Source organism: Hypomesus nipponensis, chromosome 4, assembly GCF_054491055.1.
Source record: "Hypomesus nipponensis isolate SF chromosome 4, ASM5449105v1, whole genome shotgun sequence".
In the NCBI taxonomy this organism is placed as follows: Eukaryota; Metazoa; Chordata; class Actinopteri; order Osmeriformes; family Osmeridae; genus Hypomesus; species Hypomesus nipponensis.
This window is the reverse complement of record NC_140364.1, coordinates 9695024-9713697: the sequence shown is the minus strand read 5'-3', so window position 1 is coordinate 9713697 and position 18674 is coordinate 9695024. Positions and strand designations below refer to the sequence as shown.

At 46.2% G+C, this 18674-nt stretch overlaps 1 protein-coding gene across 15 annotated transcripts; it reads right to left on the bottom strand.

The window, feature by feature from the left end:
* Positions 1-1970: 1970 nt before the first annotated feature.
* Positions 1971-16603, bottom strand: LOC146295420 (uncharacterized). Of its 15 annotated transcripts, none has more exons than XM_084696293.1 (18): positions 16474-16599; positions 15775-15886; positions 12454-12509; positions 11379-12319; positions 6954-7009; positions 6023-6819; positions 5606-5651; positions 5239-5385; positions 5014-5145; positions 4534-4657; positions 4249-4397; positions 4017-4116; positions 3818-3894; positions 3348-3730; positions 3105-3154; positions 2875-2932; positions 2439-2596; positions 1971-2259 (listed from the first exon to the last, which is right to left on the bottom strand). In XM_084696293.1, the coding sequence occupies exons 4-18, from the start codon at positions 11880-11882 to the stop codon at positions 2254-2256; spliced, it is 2787 nt and encodes a 928-aa protein (XP_084552419.1). In that variant the 5' UTR covers positions 11883-12319; positions 12454-12509; positions 15775-15886; positions 16474-16599; the 3' UTR covers positions 1971-2253. The 15 variants fall into 15 exon arrangements, with proteins under 15 accessions (XP_084552419.1, XP_084552425.1, XP_084552426.1 ...); XM_084696299.1 differs by having other exon boundaries at positions 1971-2256; XM_084696300.1 differs by having other exon boundaries at positions 11523-12319.
* Between the last annotated feature and the right edge of the window lie 2071 nt (positions 16604-18674).

Below are 18674 nucleotides of genomic sequence, written 5' to 3'. Positions count from 1 at the left end.
ATTTTGTTTTCAGAACCTGTCAAAAGAGGTGTTCCATTTTCCCCACAATTTGTAGGTTGACACATACATAACTTTTATGTGACCAAAATCATTTTCTTATGATGCAGAACTGAATGTCCGTCTCTGTTATCCAATCTGTCGAGGCTACCAGGAGATGTAGTGGCAGAACCGCGCAAGTAGGGGTCCTCCTAACATCAGTCTACAGACAATAGGGCTGTGTGAGAAGAGCTCAACTCCCTCTGATTTGGTTCGCTCTAAGAGGTAGGAGGGACAGTCATCAGTAGGCCCAGAGCTGTGGCTGGGGGGTTTTCATACAGGACATAACCGTCACAGTCTGGCTCTAAATACCACAAGGTCACCAACCTCACCTCCCCTCCGCACCGCAAAAACGTCCCCACCATCCATCAGGCAGTGGTGAGTACCACAGCCTTGGCAGTCAGGTGGTTTTCATTCTGGCTTTTCCTCATGAACTGATTAATTACATTAATCACTCAAAGAGATGGTGGTTTCATTATGAAAGTCCAGGTGTAAACACAGCACGTTTCTCAATGAAAGGACCACTCAAAAGTGTTCCATCTAGAATGGGGGGTGGTGGGGGGTGTTCCAGACGTCATACAACTGAGCACAAACGAGAAGTCCGGTCCGGAGCAGAGATGAAGCACCTGTTTTTCCAGACTGTTCAGGCTGTTTTGTTTGCCTTATACAATATTCCTCTGAGTTTGAAGCTATTTGCAGGGGTTGTCGTTTTGGTTGGCCAGTGAGATGTATTGCAATTCTGGAGCGATGCTGTGACGTGACCTCCCAGACTGTTGGTCATCCCAGGGTAGGATGCTCACGTGTGACCTCCCAGACTGTTGGTCATCCCAGGGTAGGATGCTGATGTGACCTCCCAGACTGTTGGTCATCCCAGGGTAGGATGCTCATGCGAGGGCCACAGGCGTCGGGCCGCTGCTTCGGGATCATTTCATTTATTTTCTTTCAATCTACCAGTGATTTCAAAAACTGCTAAAGAACTGACCACTAGATAAAAGATTTATAACCCGATTGGCCCAGACTGAGTATAACAAACTTGTTGGTCTTACTTCTGACACAATAATTCCCATACTTCAAAGCTGCACAAACATGAATTCCAATACTTTTTTCTGGACTACGATGGTGTCTAATATGGTGTCTCTTCCGACATACTCAACAACATATACACCATTCAAACATCAGCAGGCGCTGCTGTGCTCTGTGTGGTGTTTGAACACAACCACCACTTTCTTCCAAATCAGGATAGTGGGTTACAGCCAGGCTGACAAATCTACCTTGGCCTGGGAAAGTAAACCATGTCATCGAATCCATCCTCATCCCCGCTGTCTTAATCCACTAATACTTCCCTCCAGAGCACATCAGTGTGTTATTGAGTGTGCTTGGCCGCTCTCTGCGGCCTTCATAAATAAAGGAGAGGAAGGACAGTGTGATAGCAGCTGGAGGCTGGGCTCAGTGTGGCTTGGCTAGGAGGCGGGGGGGATTAAGAGCCAAGTGCAAAATATGACAATTCCAGTTGTCGTCTCGCAAGGATCAATGGGCGCAGACCAAAATGCCTCTGTACGCAATTGGATAGATACAACCAGAGAAAGAAAACGTCATTTTGGTTAAATACCTCAACACGCTCCTCTGTACAGTCATCGTATCAAACCCAGGTTGGTAGGGGCTACACCTAAAGTTCGATACACTTCGATATCGGGTCTAGCACTCTCCTCATGATGCCTCTCAAGTCTGAAACTATGAGGAGAGTCTGCCCACCAAAACCTTCTGTCACAGCCCAACGTATACTGCATACGTTTCTTTTAACCTCCACTGTTTTTGAACTCATTTATCTAGGCCCATTTCATGTAAGATGTACTTGAGTGTTTTGAAAGGCATCCCGCAAATAAAATATTATCATTATGCCAAGCAATGCCAACCACAGGAGAGCAGAGAAGGTGAAACCATTTATTTTCTCAAATCCCCCCCGAGGGCAAGCCCGAAGTTGTGGCGACAGCGGCAAGGAAAAACTCCCCCTCATGGAGGGAGAAACCTTGAGAGGATCCAGGCCCTGGGGGGGGCAGCCCATCCTCCTGAGGCTGGACTGGCATGCTGCAGACAGGGGGCCAGCCGTGTCCTGGAGCCGCTAGCACAGTCCCTGGTTTCACTTCCCCACGCCTCCGTCGCTCGATGGATCCTTCGCTGGGCGGATCCGGCACGGGACGGCTGTCGGGCGCGTCTGCTCTACTGCTGAGGGGGCAGAGAACATCGACATGAGTGTGGAGCAGGATCTTCACTGTTGGTGTTGAAGCAGCTAGCCATGTTGGACGAGCACGTCACCGCCCATTTTGGAGTCGAGCGGCGGAGTGGAGAGAGATGGGTGAGGGGTCAGGCGTGTGGGGGAAGTCGAGTGTTTGGCGTTTCCGTACCTGTCTCTCGTAGAACAGCAGGTAGGAGCTCCTCTGCCTGCGCTCGCAGACCAGCTCGCCGGTCGTCTCCATGACGATGTGGTCGTTGAAGGAGAGCCAGCGGTCTGTCGGATCCTCGGGGTCACCGTCGGCGTAGCGACAGTCACAGATGTAGTGGCCTATAGGGAGAGGAGAGTGCTGTTAGGTAGGGTAGAGCCAATCGGGGTTATACTCACCTCACTGTGGTGCTGTCAATGTGTGTGTGGGAGTGTGTGTGTGTGGATACTCACCCGTGAATGGTGTATGTGTGTGTATTCTTACCCCCAGCAACCTAAATAAGTCCATGTGTTTTAAACAAGCAGCTGAATAGTCAAGTTGGGCATATGTGTAAGGGTGTATAATTGTAATACTTACAAACAGTTCCTGTGTATGTGAGTGTAGATGGTGTGGGCCTTACCCGAGGTGGTAGAAGAACCAATGTGACTCAACACACTAACCAGGCTGTACCTTGAGCTCTGGAAACAGACACCCAGCAGTCACACACACAGTGCAGCACAGTGAACACACTTTCAAAGAGCATCCATCTTTATCCTTTTTTGTACAGCTAATCATTTCTTCCTGATTAGATTATATATTATTAGAGTATATGTCTGATATTTGTTGTCTCTCTCCTATCTCTGTCCTCACCATGGGGTGGCTTCCCTGTCTCTCTGACCCCTCCTCAGTGCTCACATGAACTGGATCAGACAAGGGTGGTAACACAGTAAACTGACAAGCTCTGAACTCCCTAGTCATCTCCCCACTGTGGAGCTGTGAGTTCTAATCAGGACTGATCTGAGCGTGTGTGGTGCCGAGTCTCCAACCCAGTCTCCAACCCATCACACAGTGCCTTCAGCAGAGCTGCTGAACCACAACCCCCCTGTACTGTACCTGAGACATGAGGGCTGGTCAGCTGGCTGATCCCTGTCCCGGCCTGGGTGTGTCCCTGGCCCCCAGGAGCCTGGCCCTGCTCCTGGGTGTGTCCCTGGCCCCTAGAGGTCTCACCCTGCTCCTGGGTGTGTCCCTGGTGTCTAGCAGCCTGGCCCTGCTCCTGGGTGTGTCTCTGGCCCCCAGGAGTCTGGCCCTGCTCCTGGGTGTCTCCCTGGCCCCCAGGAGCCTGGCCCTGCTCCTGGGCAGCCCTGCTGGGGAGGTCCTTGTCGCCGCTCGGTCTAGAGCAGAGCAGCAGCTCCCTGCTGAGAAGAATGGGCTTCTCCAACTTCACCAGCTGCCACTGTGCGTTGTGACAGAATCGGTTCAACTGGAACACCATCACTCTGCACGGGGGAGAGGGTGAAGGAAAGTTCTGCTGTTAGAATGTTAGCCTACTGAGGGACCAGGAATGACACAGCCGGCAGACTCACCGGGGAAGGGTCAGGAACGACCACTGCAGTCCTGAGCTGCATCCTCCACAGCTGCAGCGAAACTCCAGTTCAGACTCCTACAGCAAAGAAGAGATGGGGGGGAGGGGGGGGGGGGGCAGTTTTCATCTGATACACATCATCCTTAGATGGCACTCCAAGGCTAATTTGAGTAGTCCAGTGCGTAGCGGGAGCTTCTGACCTGGAGGTACTGCTGCAGGCAGGCCTCGACAGAGCTCCCAGCCGTCAGGGCCAGAGACAAGTTGGAGAATTCCTGCTGTCTGGAGGACTGCAGTCCACACCTCGACACAGAATTCAAGTCTCGTTTACAAACCTTTGGTCAAAGTGGCCATGAGCAAACATGTGCATCCCTGTGAGTGACGTGCGTGTGCAAGCATAGCAGAAGTAGCAGGAGCATGTCCAACGTGTCTTACTGTCTGCAAGTCCTCGTGCTGAGCATCTGGAAGAGCAGGTTGGTGCGGACGGGGCAGGTGTACGCCCCTCCACCCCATGCCCCTCCGTCCAGGAGGGGGGCCAGAGCTGCCATCTGGGCCACAGTGACGCAGAAGAACTCGTGGGCGTCCTAAACACACACCCGGGCAACACAAACACAGAGAGATCAAATGTGTTCACATAAACATGGGCGTTGGTGGATTCCCTCTCCCGTTATGAAAACAAGGCCTTGTGTTGAGGACAGTTAGGGGTGGTACACCTCTCACCTTCTGGCCGCCATCGCGGAACTCTTCTGCCTCCTCAGCCACGCAGTCAAGCAGAGCCTTAAGGACGCTGCGTTTGTACGCTGGTTGGTCGGCAAATCTGGCCAACTTGACGTCAACAAAGCACCTGCACGGAGAGAGATGGGGAGGGAGAGATAGTGAGAGAGGTGGGGAGGGAGAGATAGAGAGAGGTGGGGAGGGAGAGATAAAGAGAGAGGTGGGGAGGGAGAGATAGAGAGAGAGGTGGGGAGGGAGAGATAAAGAGAGAGGTGGGGAGGGAGAGATAAAGAGAGAGACGGGGAGGGAGAGATAAAGAGAGAGACAGGGAGGGAGAAATAAATAGAGAGACGGGGAGGGAGAGATAAAAAGGGAGGGGAGACAGGAAAAAAAGGCAGGGAGCAAAAGGGCGACAAGATTCATGATGTGTATGATAGGTTTTCTGAGTCACAGATAAGTCAATCTTGATAAGAGGAGTGTGTGTACTTGAGCAGGCCGGCGGCTGGATGGTTCCTCCAGATGTGCTGCTGTTGCAAGAGCTGCTGGCAAAAGCCCCCCATCCTCAGCATACACTGAATTGTAGCATTCAGGTAGCAGCTTTTACTCAGATTTGGCAACCTTTGAAGAGGCAAAACCAAACAGGACTATGGATTAGAGGACTGTTAAATGAAGGTGTGTGACACCAGTCCAGTCTTGACTGGAATCTCTTACCCCAGGCACTGCAGTTGTTCACTGGTGAGCAGCTGCATGGTTTGAACTGGGAGCCTGGGCATGTCGGACTGGACCTCCGGAACACGGATGCTGGCCCAGTCCAGCTGGGGGAGCATCAAAGCCAAAAGGTCCTGGGTCACGCTCGCCCTGTAGGGAGGCCAACACAGTCACTGACAGTCTGGGACAAGGTCACAGAGGGACATGATCATGTCCAGGACACTTCATGCTTCATAAATATGAGCATGTCAAACAATATTCAAACAGCTCCAGTCCCAAAGAACACACTTGTCATTCTGTGTATGAATTCAGGGGTGGTGAATTACAGTTTAAGCCCCAGTGAGACAATTGAGAGGAGTTTCTTACTGACCTGTACACGGACCTGGAGTCCCGGTCATCTTTCAGCAGGTGAGAGGCTGGGGGAGAGGAGGAGATAACAGAATACACTGGCTCATATCCCAACCTCAGAACATTACCATAGACCAGTGGTTCCCAAACTTTGAACAATCCTGTACCCTGGGACACTACATCCTACAGAGTACCCTAGCATCATGAATACTAACTTCAATGGATTTTGTTTGTAATTCTACTGCATAAATATGAAAGTAAACACACATGCCATAATACACAATGAGAAAAAATAACTAATCATCCCTGCTTTTTATTTGGATTTCATGCAGGTGACCTGCACCTAAACTCACGCGCAACATAAAGGTAACGTAATTGGTCAGCAGAAAACTGCCAGTTTGAACTGCAGTCTACACACTATAGTGTGGGAAGGACTTACCTGCCACAGATGATGGGATGGTGTTTGGCTTCACCTTGACAGGAGTGGTATCCTTCCCCTCCACCAGATTGGGGTGATGAGGGGTGGGATTTACCACAGGGGTAGAGGCAGACTTCACCACCTTTTCAGCGGTAGAGTACATCACCCTGGTGGGAGTGGCTGGTTTCACCATGGTGGGGGTGGCAGGCCTCACCATGGTGGGGGTGGCAGGCCTCACCGGGGTGGGGGCAGACTGGACCACCTTGGTGGAGGTGGCAGGCCTCACCATGGTGGGGGTGGCAGGCTTCACCGGGGTGGGGGTGGCAGGCCTCACCATGGTGGGGGTGGCAGGCCTCACCATGGTGGGGGTGGCAGGCCTCACCGGGGTGGGGGCAGACTGGACCACCTTGGTGGGGGTGGCAGGCCTCACCATGGTGGGGGTGGCAGGCCTCACCATGGTGGGGGTGGCAGGCCTCACCATGGTGGGGGTGGCAGGCCTCACCATGGTGGGGGTGGCAGGCTTCACCGGGGTGGGGGTGGCAGGCCTCACCATGGTGGGGGTGGCAGGCCTCACCGTGGTGGGAGTGGACTGGACCACCTTGGTGGGGGTGGCAGGCCTCACTGGGGTGAAGGTGAACTGGACCACGTTGGTGGGGTTGGCAGGCCTCACCATGGTGGGGGTGAACTGAACCACCTTGGTGGGGGAAGGTTGTGCAACCTTGATGGGGGAAGCAGCCTTAATCTTCTTAGTGGCCTCGGTGCTAACAGCTAGAGCTGCCATTGTCACCTTGCCTGACGTAGAAGAGCCACGCTTCATGCTGCAAGAAGAAACAGTTTCAATTTCTCAACTTTTCTAAAGGTAAAGGATTCTCTGAAATAATAGACAGAGTGAACTTCTAAAGCCTTTTATCCATAAATTCAGCTTTTATCTGAGATGTTCTGATTCTCTTACCACTGACGCATGTCCTCCACAACCTCAACTTGCTGTACAGGTGACACTTGGTTTTCCTATTGTATACAAAAGACAATTAACATTTACATTTAGGCATTTAGCAGACACTCTTAACCCCAGAGCGACTTATAGAAAGTACAGGGACATTCCCCCCAAGGCAAGCAGGGTGAAGTGCCTTGCCCAAGGGGACACAATGTCATTTTGCACGCCCAGGAATCAAACCAGTAACTTTCGATTACTATCCTGATTCCCTAACCACTCAGCCACCTGACTCCCCGTTTAACCAGTAAGCCTACTTACAAAAATACAATCTGTAAAGAGTTTTGTAGTAAGGTGAGAGACTGTGAGCATATCCAGTTAAATAAAATTGTCAACTTAACAAGAGTAATAGCTCAATAAATATTCTAAAATCATATTCTAATGCATTTACTTATGTATTTTATCATAATCATATTATTTTGTAGCAAAATCAAACCTTTGTGTCACTGCCAGGGCAGTAAGGCATCTGTTCATTTGAAGAGTTAATACATCCCATGTTTAGGCTTTCGTTGACAGACTTCTAATGAAATGCATCCTGGAACCCCAGCTTACTTTGTACACTATTTCCATTATGACGTGGCCTTAATTGTTATCACCTTGGAAACGTCTTCAGAAATGGCTACCATTCTCTAAATGGTATATGTAGGGTTGCCAACTTTGTCTCTATGAAATACGGGACAAAGGGTGGCCTGCCGCAGCAATGCGGGTATGGTTTTGAGTGAATATACTGTTATAAACATTGTTTGGCTTTATGCTCCATAGATATGCACACGACAGTTATAAGCATTTCCGGAAACCAGTCAGGTCTACACTTCCGGTGGAATTTATACAAATCAGATTACGTTAACCCTTAGCATAGTTTTCTCAACCCTACACTCAGATTGTGCTGATTCTCGCTCTTTCCATCGAACGATAATAGGTCGCCCCCACGGAACTATTCCGTCCCCTTTCCAGATTTTAGAAACTGAGAAAGACATGTTACATTAGGCTACATTATCCAAAGGCACAGGAAACTAATATGACACACCAATTAGTCTTCTTCTGTTAACATTAACGACTAGCAAGCCAGCTGACAATCAGATAATTGAGTAGCCTACATTAGCTAGCCTAGCTCTAGCATATTGTTACTGCTCAAATCGGTTATATGCTAGCTAGAACTAGGGCGAGTTATACTTAAACTGAGTTAGATTAACTATATTTTCGTCGATGTAGCTAACGTATTCCCTCCTGCTTGAAGGGCAGTAGGTAACATAATCATAAGTGTCATTTTGGTAAAATCACCCAAGCTCGTAAAAAAAATGCATTTTGCGTGATAGAACGAGAGCTAACGTAACTGCTAGCTACCAGAAGTTGTTCACCTGGTCTATGTAATGCATTTACTTAATGAATACTGATCTTTTTACAGTAGGCCTACAGCTTTTCACAGTACTTTTTACAGTATACTTTTTACAACTACTGCACGTCAAGGTGTGCTGTGATTGAATGATGACATGTGTCGGTGATTAGTTCTCAAGTGTCGCGTTCAGCACTGCTGCTGCTGTAGCTGTTGTGTCAGTCAGTGTTTAGATTCGCGTATTACTCAATAAACGGGACAAGAGAGGTCACGTATGGGACAAATTACTTAGACCCAATATAAGGGACAGTTGGCAACACTAGATATACTTTAAACTTGGATAGAGCAGATTATACATCTTCCAATCGTTGCACATCAATCAATAGGCGTTTTCAGGGGCTGTTAGACTTAAAGCTCAAGGGCCACAGGCCCCTATTCATATCCGTTTTTTTCTTCCAATGCTTGCTGCGCACAATCCACTACTCGGCTACAGAAACTCCCATTGCTGAACTATACAGTTAAGGACGCAAGTTTGATATCAACTTTGGCAGTGACATTAATAGTTAATACCAGCACGCAAACATTTTTCGCATTCATTTGAGCGCAAATAGTTTTTTGAGCTTCATGTAATATTGTTTTTATGTTTTAGTCAAAATAAGTTAATCAGTAGGCCTATCATTTTAAAACTTTCTTTAGTTTTGTAATGTTTTCTTAGCCTACCTCAATTCTGACTTGTGTTCCGGACTTATATGTGCGTGCTGCAGTGGCTATTTGGCAACTGCGGGCATCGGTTTGTGTTTTCGGTTAAACTGCTTTGATTTTCTAAGCAATGATTGGGATACGGCATAAATTTTTTCTGGGATTATTAATGTAAATCAGGGGTGCCCAACCAGTCGATCGCGGTCTACCAGTCGATTGCGGGCTGATTTGCAGTCAATCGCGAGAAATGTTGTGTGACTCGTTTTGTGTAGCCTATGTCTACTGTTGTGTAAAATACATTAAAACTTCCAACTTAAAACAACTTAAATAGGCACAATGAATTGCCGATCTTGTGAAGCAGCAGTGTATAGATTTGTAGTCTACATGAAAAAAAAATCTCGCGTTCTTTGTATCTGCATGGTTACTAGGTTGTAACTAAGGACTCGAAAGGGCGCGAAAGCCAGACTACAGCAAGTGGATAGGCGCTACTACCATGGCAGAAGCAAAAAAATCTGAAATTTAGCATTTTCATTCATGGTGGGAGGATTATTTTTTTGTGTATTCGAACGCAAAGTCCATCTGTCATATCTGCAATGCAACCGTGGCTTTACCAAAGAAAAGTAATTTGGAGAGGCATTTCAAGACGGTCCACAAGAGCTACGATACAAACTTCCCAGCTAAATCACCTCTGCGGGCCCAAAAAGTCAGCTAGCAGCACAACAGTCCGTTTTTACCAGGCCCAACACCGAAAGTAAGGCTGCAACCATAGCATCGTATCGTGTCAGTCGCTTTCTTGCGAAAGGAAATCAATCTTTCAAGGATGGTGAGATTGTGAAAGAAGCGTTCATGGAAGCCGCAAATGTGCTCTTTGCCGATTTTAAAAATCAAAAGGAGATTGTGTCAGCTATTCAGGATTTGCAGTTATCACGAAATTCTGTTACACGGCGATGCGAGGGAATGGCGGAGGATGTTGAACAGCAATTGAAGAATGATCTCGACACATGTGAGGGTTTTTCTCTCCAGTTCGATGAATCCACTGATCCTGTGGACGTGGCTCAACTATGTGTTTTTGTTAGAATGGTTTTTGACGACCTGAGTGTAAAAGAAGAGCTGCTGACCATTTTGCATTTGAAAGGGCACACGAGAGGCACAGATATTTTTCAAGTTTTTATGGAATTCGTTAATAAGAGCCAGTTGCCCCTCTTCAAACTCGTCTCCATTACAACCGATGGGGCTCCAGCGATGGTTGGACGCACTGCTGGGTTCATTGGATTGCGCAAACAGTTTGAATCCTTCCCGGATTTCCTGACTTATCATTGCATCATTCACCAGCAAGGGTTGTGCGGAAAGATTTTAAACATGAAAGACGTGATGGATGTGGCTAACCAGATTGTGTGTTCTTTTCGGGCCTGGAGTCTGCAGAGGCGATTATTCCGTGCGCAGCTTGAGGAGACAGGTGCAGAACACACAGACCTGCTGCTGCACACAGACGTAAGATGGCTCAGCAGAAGTACATTTCTGGAACGGTTTTCTGAATTGTTGCCCGAAATTAAAGAATTTCTGAAACTTTCAAACCATGCCGAATATGCACAGTTAGAAGACAGTCAGTGGCTCTTGGATTTAGCCTTTCTTACCGATCTGACCGGGAATCTCAATAACTTGAATCTAGAGCTGCAGGGTAAGGAGTAACACATGATGAACATGATCAGATCCGTGAACGCTTAAAAGCAAGTTACACCTAGTATCAAGTCGGCTGCAACAGTGTGATCTGCGTAACTTTCCACACATGGACACAGAACTTAAGCGTCAGGGCAAAAACTGTGCGGAACTTGATAGTGCACGTTATGATGATCAAGTGCAGAGCATCTTGTCAGAATTTGACAGGTGCTTTGATGATTTTGCATTCATTGAGCCTGTTATCAGTTATCTCAGTTTTCCATTTGGGGAAAATATAAATGTGGATTGCGTGATGTCCAAAGTGGCTTCACTCTTCAACCTGGATAGCTGTGCTATTGAGAATGAGATCCTCACACTGAAAAATGACATTGAGCTCAAATCCAGAGCAACACCTGACATGAGTGTCCAATTCTGGAATCTAATGCAGAAAGAGAAGTACCCCAACCTAAGAAAAACTGCACAGAATTTGACTGCACTTTTTGGATCAACATATTTGCGAGTCTGCCTTTTCACATATGAAAATCATCAAGTCAAAACACAGATCCACCATGACTGATGACCACCTTGCAGTTTGCTTACGGCTGGCACTCAGCTCCTACTGTCCGGACTATGAGGTTGGGACTGGACCACGTTGGTGGGGGTGGCAGGCCTCACCATGGTGGGGTGGCAAGCCTCACCATGGTTGGGGTGGACTGGACCATGTTGGTGGGGGTGGCAGGCTTCACTGGGGTGAGGGTGGACTGGACCACGTTGGTGGGGGTGGCAGGCTTCACTGGGGTGAGGGTGGACTGGACCACGTTGGTGGGGGTGGCAGGCCTCACCATGGTGGGGATGGACTGGACCACGTTGGTGGGGGTGGCAGGCTTCACCATGGTGGGGGTGGACTGGACCATGTTGGTGGGGGTGGCAGGCTTCACTGGGGTGAGGGTGGACTGGACCACATTGGTGGGGGTGGCAGGCTTCACTGGGGTGAGGGTGGACTGGACCACGTTGGTGGGGGTGGCAGGCCTCACCATGGTGGGGGTGGACTGGACCATGTTGGTGGGGGTGGCAGGCTTCACTGGGGTGAGGGTGGACTGGACCACATTGGTGGGGGTGGCAGGCTTCACTGGGGTGAGGGTGGACTGGACCACGTTGGTGGGGGTGGCAGGCCTCACCATGGTGGGGGTGGACTGGACCATGTTGGTGGGGGTGGCAGGCTTCACTGGGGTGAGGGTGGACTGGAACACGTTGGTGGGGGGTGGCAGGCCTCACCATGGTGGGGGTGGACTGGACCACCTTGGTGGGGGTGGCAGGCTTCACCGGGGTGGGGGTAGACTGGACCACGTTGGTGGGGGTGGCAGGCTTCACCATGGTGGGGTTGGCAGGCCTCACCATGGTGGGGGTGGCAGGCTTCACCATGGTGGGGGTGGACTGGACCACCTTGGTGGGGGTTGCCTGGACCACCTTGGTGGGGGTGGCAGGCTTCACCGGGGTGGGGGTGGACTGAACCACCTTGATGGGGGAAGGTTGTGCAACCTTGATGGGGGAAGCAGCCTTAATCTTCTTAGTGGCCTCGGTGCTAACAGCTAGAGCTGCCATTGTCACCTTGCCTGACGTAGAAGAGCCACGCTTCATGCTGCAAGAAGAAACGGTTTCAATTTCTCAACTTTTCTAAAGGTAAAGGATTCTCTGCAATAATAGACAGAGTGAACTTCTAAAGCCTTTTATCCATAAATTCAGCTTTTATCTGAGATGTTCTGATTCTCTTACCACTGACGCATGTCCTCCACAACCTCAACTTGCTGTACAGGTGACACTTGGTTTTCCTATTGTATACAAAAGACAATTAACATTTACATTTAGGCATTTAGCAGACACTCTTAACCCCAGAGCGACTTATAGAAAGTACAGGGACATTCCCCCCAAGGCAAGCAGGGTGAAGTGCCTTGCCCAAGGGGACACAATGTCATTTTGCACGCCCAGGAATCAAACCAGTAACTTTCGATTACTATCCTGATTCCCTAACCACTCAGCCACCGGACTCCCCGTTTAACCAGTAAGCCTACTTACAAAAATACAATCTGTAAAGAGTTTTGTAGTAAGTAAAGAATTTATAATACATTACAATTCTAGAACTATAATCATTAGATGGATCACGGGCATGGCACTATCTATAGTTCCAGTTATTAATATTTGTGGCAACTTAATCACCAAATGCATCACGGGCACTGTGCACTATATATATAGCACTGGGAACAATGCTTTTCAGACTTTATAAAGGATGCATGTATTAAAGTTATGTATTGCGATTAATAAATGTATGTCTTATGACCTTACAAGTTTGCTCAGGCTTAAAACATTGTGTCTCACACAGGGTGTGGGAAACAGGCCGTATTTTGTGTTGTCATCTCTCCATTTCAGAAGCAACCTTGAAACCGGGCTGAGAGAGAGCCCGAGTAGGTGGGATGCGTAAGGAAGAACAACTCCCTGATACACGAGAGAACAATCTCAACCCTTTTTTTGATATTTCTGTTTCAATTGCACGGTATAATATATGCTGGGGCAGGGACAGATAGCCAGTTGGACTTCGTGAACCAACCCAAACTCTGTTGCGGGTAGGGAAGCGTAGACAGCCCCAGAGCTCTGTACTTTTTGATTTCCAACTGCTGCATTAAAGCTGATATTATCCGACCTCTGCAACTCCAGACCACTCTTTCTAGAACACAGACTTGTGTTATTGAATACCATCATTACATATTGGATTAGACACAAAGATTTTGAGTCCTTCATAAGGTGAGAGACTGTGAGCTTATCCAGTTAAATAAAATTGTCAACTTAACAAGAGTAATAGCTCAATAAATATTCTAAAATCATATTCTAATACATTTACTTATGTATTTTATCATAATCATATTATTTTGTAGCAAAATCAAACCTTTGTGTCACTGCCAGGGGAGTAAGGCATCTGTTCATTTGAAGAGTTAATACATCCCTTGTTTAGGCTTTCGTTGACAGACTTCTAATGAAATGCATCCTGGAACCCCAGCTTACTTTGTACACTATTTCCATTATGACGTGGTTTATGTAATGCATTTACTTAATGAATACTGATCTTTTTACAGAAGGCCTACAGCTTTTTACAGTACTTTTTTAAAGTACTTTTTTCAGCTACTGCGCGTGAAGGTGTGCTGTGATTGGATGATGACATGTGTCGGTGATCAGCACTGCTGCTGCTGTAGCTGTTCTGTCAGTCGGTGGTTAGATCAGCGTATTAACCAATAAACGGGAAAAGGGAGGTCACGTATGGGACGAATCATTTAGATCCAATATAAGGGACGTTCCGGCTAATATGGGACAGTTGGCAACACTAGATAAACTTTAAACTTGGATAAAGCAGAATATACATCTTCCCATCGTTGCACATCAATCAATAGGCGTTTTCAGGGGCGTGTTAGACTTAAAGCACTACTGCGGAACAGGCCCCTATTCATATCCGTTTTTTTCTTCCAAGTTTGCTGCGCACAATCCACTACTCGGCTACAGAAACTCCCATTGCTGAACCCACTATACAGTTCAGGATGCAAGTTTGATATAAACTTTGGCAGGGACATCAATAGTTAATACCAGCACGCAAACATTTTTCGCATTCATTTGAGCGCAAATACAGTTTTCTGAGCTTGTAATATTGTTTTTATGTTTTAGTCAAAATAAGATGATCAGTAGGCCTATCATTTTAAAACTTTCTTTAGTTTTGTAATTTTTTCTTAGCCTACCTCAATTCTGACTTGTGTGCCGGACTTATATGTGCGCCCTGCAGTGGCTATTTGGCAACTGCGGTCATCGGTTTGTGTTTTTGGTTAAACTGCTTTGATTTTTGAAGCAACGATTGGGATACGGCATACATTTTTTCTGGGATTATTAATCTAAATGAATGCACTGACTAATAAATAGTTTAAACTCAAACTTTTGATTTAACTGGGGCACAGCAGATTTATACTGGGGCACGTGCCCCAGTAAAAAGGGTCTAACAACGCCCCTGGGCGTTTTACCATTTGCGACCTAATCTCAATCTTTAATATGAACCATCGAATCAGTTTTTAAGTGGTTATGATGTGGTCTTTGGATGAGAGTTTGTCCTCTGCACTTGTGGCGTTGTAAAGAGGTGTTGTTCTGGGCATATTGTTAGTCGGTCATCACACCTCGTTATCTGTGGTCCTGCCATGTGCTGCACATGATGTACATTATAATTACAATAATGACACACTTGTCAGTCTTCCAGTTGCCGCACACAACAGATGGGTTATCACCTTTTTGCAGCATTATTTAATGTGTATTCTACTTTGTGATTTTAATTTATTTATAGGCTTATACAACACAGCACATGATAACTTGACAATTCCCCACTTTCACATCACATCCATTGACACTGACATGCAGCTTCTTGGTGGCCTCGGTGCTTACAGCTGGAGCTGCCATTGTCACCTTGCCTAGGGTATAAGAGCCACGCCTCATGCTGCAAGGTCGACATATTCGACATATTCTCAACCTAAACTTGCTGATTACCGGTACCTAGCTAGGGTGACCAGAAGCATGACCCTGAAAAGGAGGACACTTGGGTCCAAAAAGGAGGACAAAGGGTCAAAAAGGAGGACAACCCCAAAAAGTTGTTGACGGGGGTGGGGGGCTATAGAAATCTATAGAAATCTGTCGTGCATATGCTCCAACAATTGTCGCTGGTCCCAATTGTCGCTAGTCCCCCTCTTGCTCGCACATGGTATTGCAAATGTCCTCCTAAATGTTTCAGAATTCGCGCAAGTAAGTAAATATCTGAGAATTCACACTGAAAACTGGAATGGTCAGAGCATGCAGAGATAGACCTTTCTATCTTAGGATGTGCTCTCCATAAATGAGTTTTCAAAGCCCCTGATGTTGTAAAACGTAGGTTGGTTGAGGGGCAGTTCTATGGGCGTATGTGAAGCCCTCTGTGACATGCTTGCGTGTAAAAAGGGCTATACAAATAAATTTGATTTGATTAGATTTTGATTTGTAAAAATACAAACACAGGATGAATGCAGGGAAAAGACCCTTTACCGGTTTGCCAGTGATGAAGCCAGTGATGAAGCCTGAAGTGCTTAAGCAGGATGACTTCTGATTTTTAAAAAAATGTACACAGCGGCACTGCAATTGATTTAAAAAAAAACACCTGAAATACAAACATAGACAAATGCATCAATAACTCATAATTGTGTGAAGAGAACAACCATATTTAACCATGTTTAGGTATTTGTTAGGGCATTCTTAAATCTTAAAATGGTGCACTAGCCATCATGCCTCTTCTAGGCTTAGTATAGCTGGGTACAGTTCAGGAGGTTTAGTGAGGCAAATCGATTTCGTAAAAATATGTTAAAAGGCTTAAAACTCCAGTAGCAGCTATCAGTTTTCGTGTTTATTGGCACTACTGGTTATTTTTCGGACTGAAATCTTATTGCACTCTTGCAAAAGGAGGCTTTAGAGTATAGCTCAGCTATTAGCTGCTAACACGAAGGCACAACTACAGTACCTAGCGTTAACCGTTACAGTAGGGCCAACGTTAACCGTGTGCCAGTTTAGGAATGCTAGCTAACATTAATAGTTATAAATGCGATTTGCCAGCACTGCTTATCGCTGCAGGTACTGACAATATAGATATTTCAAACTTTGTTGAAAATAGATACAATCGACAATAAATATACAGTATTGTTACCCTAAATTTGCTGATTATCGGCGTGGAGCTATGTTTGAAGCACTCACCAAACGATTTCGTGAATTGTGAGGAAAATTCCAAAAGCCTAGTAGAACTCCGTTGCGCATGCTCAGACAATTGTCGCTAGTCCCTCTTGCTCGGCCAACATAATTTTTTTTGTGCAACGCTAAAAGTTTGGTGAACACAATTATAGATGTTCTCTTGATGAACATTTTGTAGTTCAGTAATGAAAATCATGCAATCATTGACCAACATATTTTTGACACAACCATTATGTTGAGCAAACATGTATTTCCTCATTTGTACAACTGTTTGCATCTAACATTTTTTAGAGTGTGGGGCACGTGCCCCAGTAAAAAGGGTCTAACAACGCCCCTGGGCGTTTTACCACTTGCGACCTAATCTCAATCTTTAATATGAACCAACGAATCCGTTTTTAAGTGGTTATGATGTGGTCTTTGGATGAGGGTTTGTCCTCTGCACTTGTGGCGTTGTAAAGAGGTGTTGTTCTGGGCATATTGTTAGTCAGTCATCACACCTCGCTATCTGTGGTCCTGCCATGTGCTGCACATTATAATCATAATAATGACATACTTCTCATTCTTCCAGCTGCCGCACATAACAGATGGGTTATCACCTTTTTGCAGCATTATTTAATGTGTATTCAACTTTGTGATTTTAATTTATTTATAGGCTTATACAATACAGCACATGATAACTTGACAATTCCCCAATGTCATATCACATCCACTGACACTGACATGCAGTTTAAAACAATCTTATACAATTGTATGTATGTTTTACATTCAAATGTCCATGACCATAAAGACCATTTTAGAACCGTTCTTTTAAAATTAAACAAAGAAGAGACATTCCCAGCATCAAGCCGTAGCCAGCCTCATGTCACAGTGGTGCCTCAAACATGACTTGAGGTCAATCAGGAACAGCTCCCCTGGGTCTGATTCTGCCTGAACCATAGGAAAGGCACAGTTAAAAATGCCATTAACCGTCTGTGCCTTAAAACTTAGCACCAATTCTTCCATTTGACTAACCCAAGAGCCTGTAACATCGGAGGCAGCCGCTGCCTATAGCCTCTCCTTGCTCTCTCAACCATTCTAAACCAACTGTCATTTCCACTTTTGCAGACCATCTGTCACGCTGAACACCTACAGTATTGAGTTTTTCTCGATGGAGGGGCCGCTAACCTCACCTCATGTTTATACTCTTATTCCGTTCCATTTATTTTGCTAAATGACACAGCAGTTTTCACTCAAAAGCAGACCAACCCAACCCAGTTTCTGTAGCGCAATGCTCATGGGCTTTCAATGCATGGCCAGACAGAATATCTATTACTGTGGAAACCAATAGGGTGGGCCAATAGCAACCACTTTCTTTATAAAAGTCATGAATGTAGAATTGAGAATCACAGGCTATCATAGGAGTTAAAGCATCATCTGGGAATTTTAAAATATTATGAATCATATGAGTACAGTTTTATTTTACACATGGCACAATTCCAATAAAAGAGTAAGAAATCTCTAAAGTACTTCAACTTGATATGGATCGTCATGTCTCAGATTAGAAAAAAATGGCTTAGCACATTTGGATGAAAACAACAATTCTTTCATTTCCTCAGAAAGAACCATTAACAATAAAGGCATGACCTAACACCTCATTTTTAACAATCCCACCGAGACGTGTGTGTGGAAGGTTTTGGATTTCAGGTCAGCCACAACGAGCATGACTGAATGAATCGGATTTGTTTGCATTGATGGTAATGCTTGATGTAACGATTTTCGGTCCACTTGCACGTGATGACTTTGTTTTTTAGTTGTTTTTTTTTAATGCTGCCCTCAGCTTTGTAGCCAATGTGAATAATGGGAAGTTATGTTCTAATGTGTCTTGTGGTATTATAGTCCCACACCACTTCACTCTCACAAGCATTGTAATTCCTAAACCCGGGCCCTACAATCACATACATGTCTAAAAATGCTGTGTGTTGAATGCTTCCCAACTGGGACTTCAGAGGTTGTTCTTAGACATTGTTATGTGGTAGCAGTTATTGGATTTGATCAAATGGTGACCAAAGCTGCTTTACATTCTGACATTTCTATATGCTCTAGTTATGTGGTCTAATGTTTCACAGATGAGCTTCTCCCCCTCTATGTTGTTTTGTGTGGTAAACAGCTGCTCTTGTTTAAGGGAAATTGAATTTTGTGATGAAGCCGAATTAGTCTACTTCAGCAAC

Coding starts and splice junctions, on each gene's coding strand:
- LOC146295420 (XM_084696296.1), bottom strand. CDS start 11,882: ATGGTCCAGTCCACCCCCACCATGGTGAGGCCTGCCACCCCCACCAAC. Junction 7,010..11,378: donor TCCAGTCCACCCCAACCATG/GTGAGGCTTGCC, acceptor TGTATACAATAG/GAAAACCAAGTGTCACCTGT. Junction 3,731..3,817: donor TCGTTCCTGACCCTTCCCCG/GTGAGTCTGCCG, acceptor TCCCCCGTGCAG/AGTGATGGTGTTCCAGTTGA.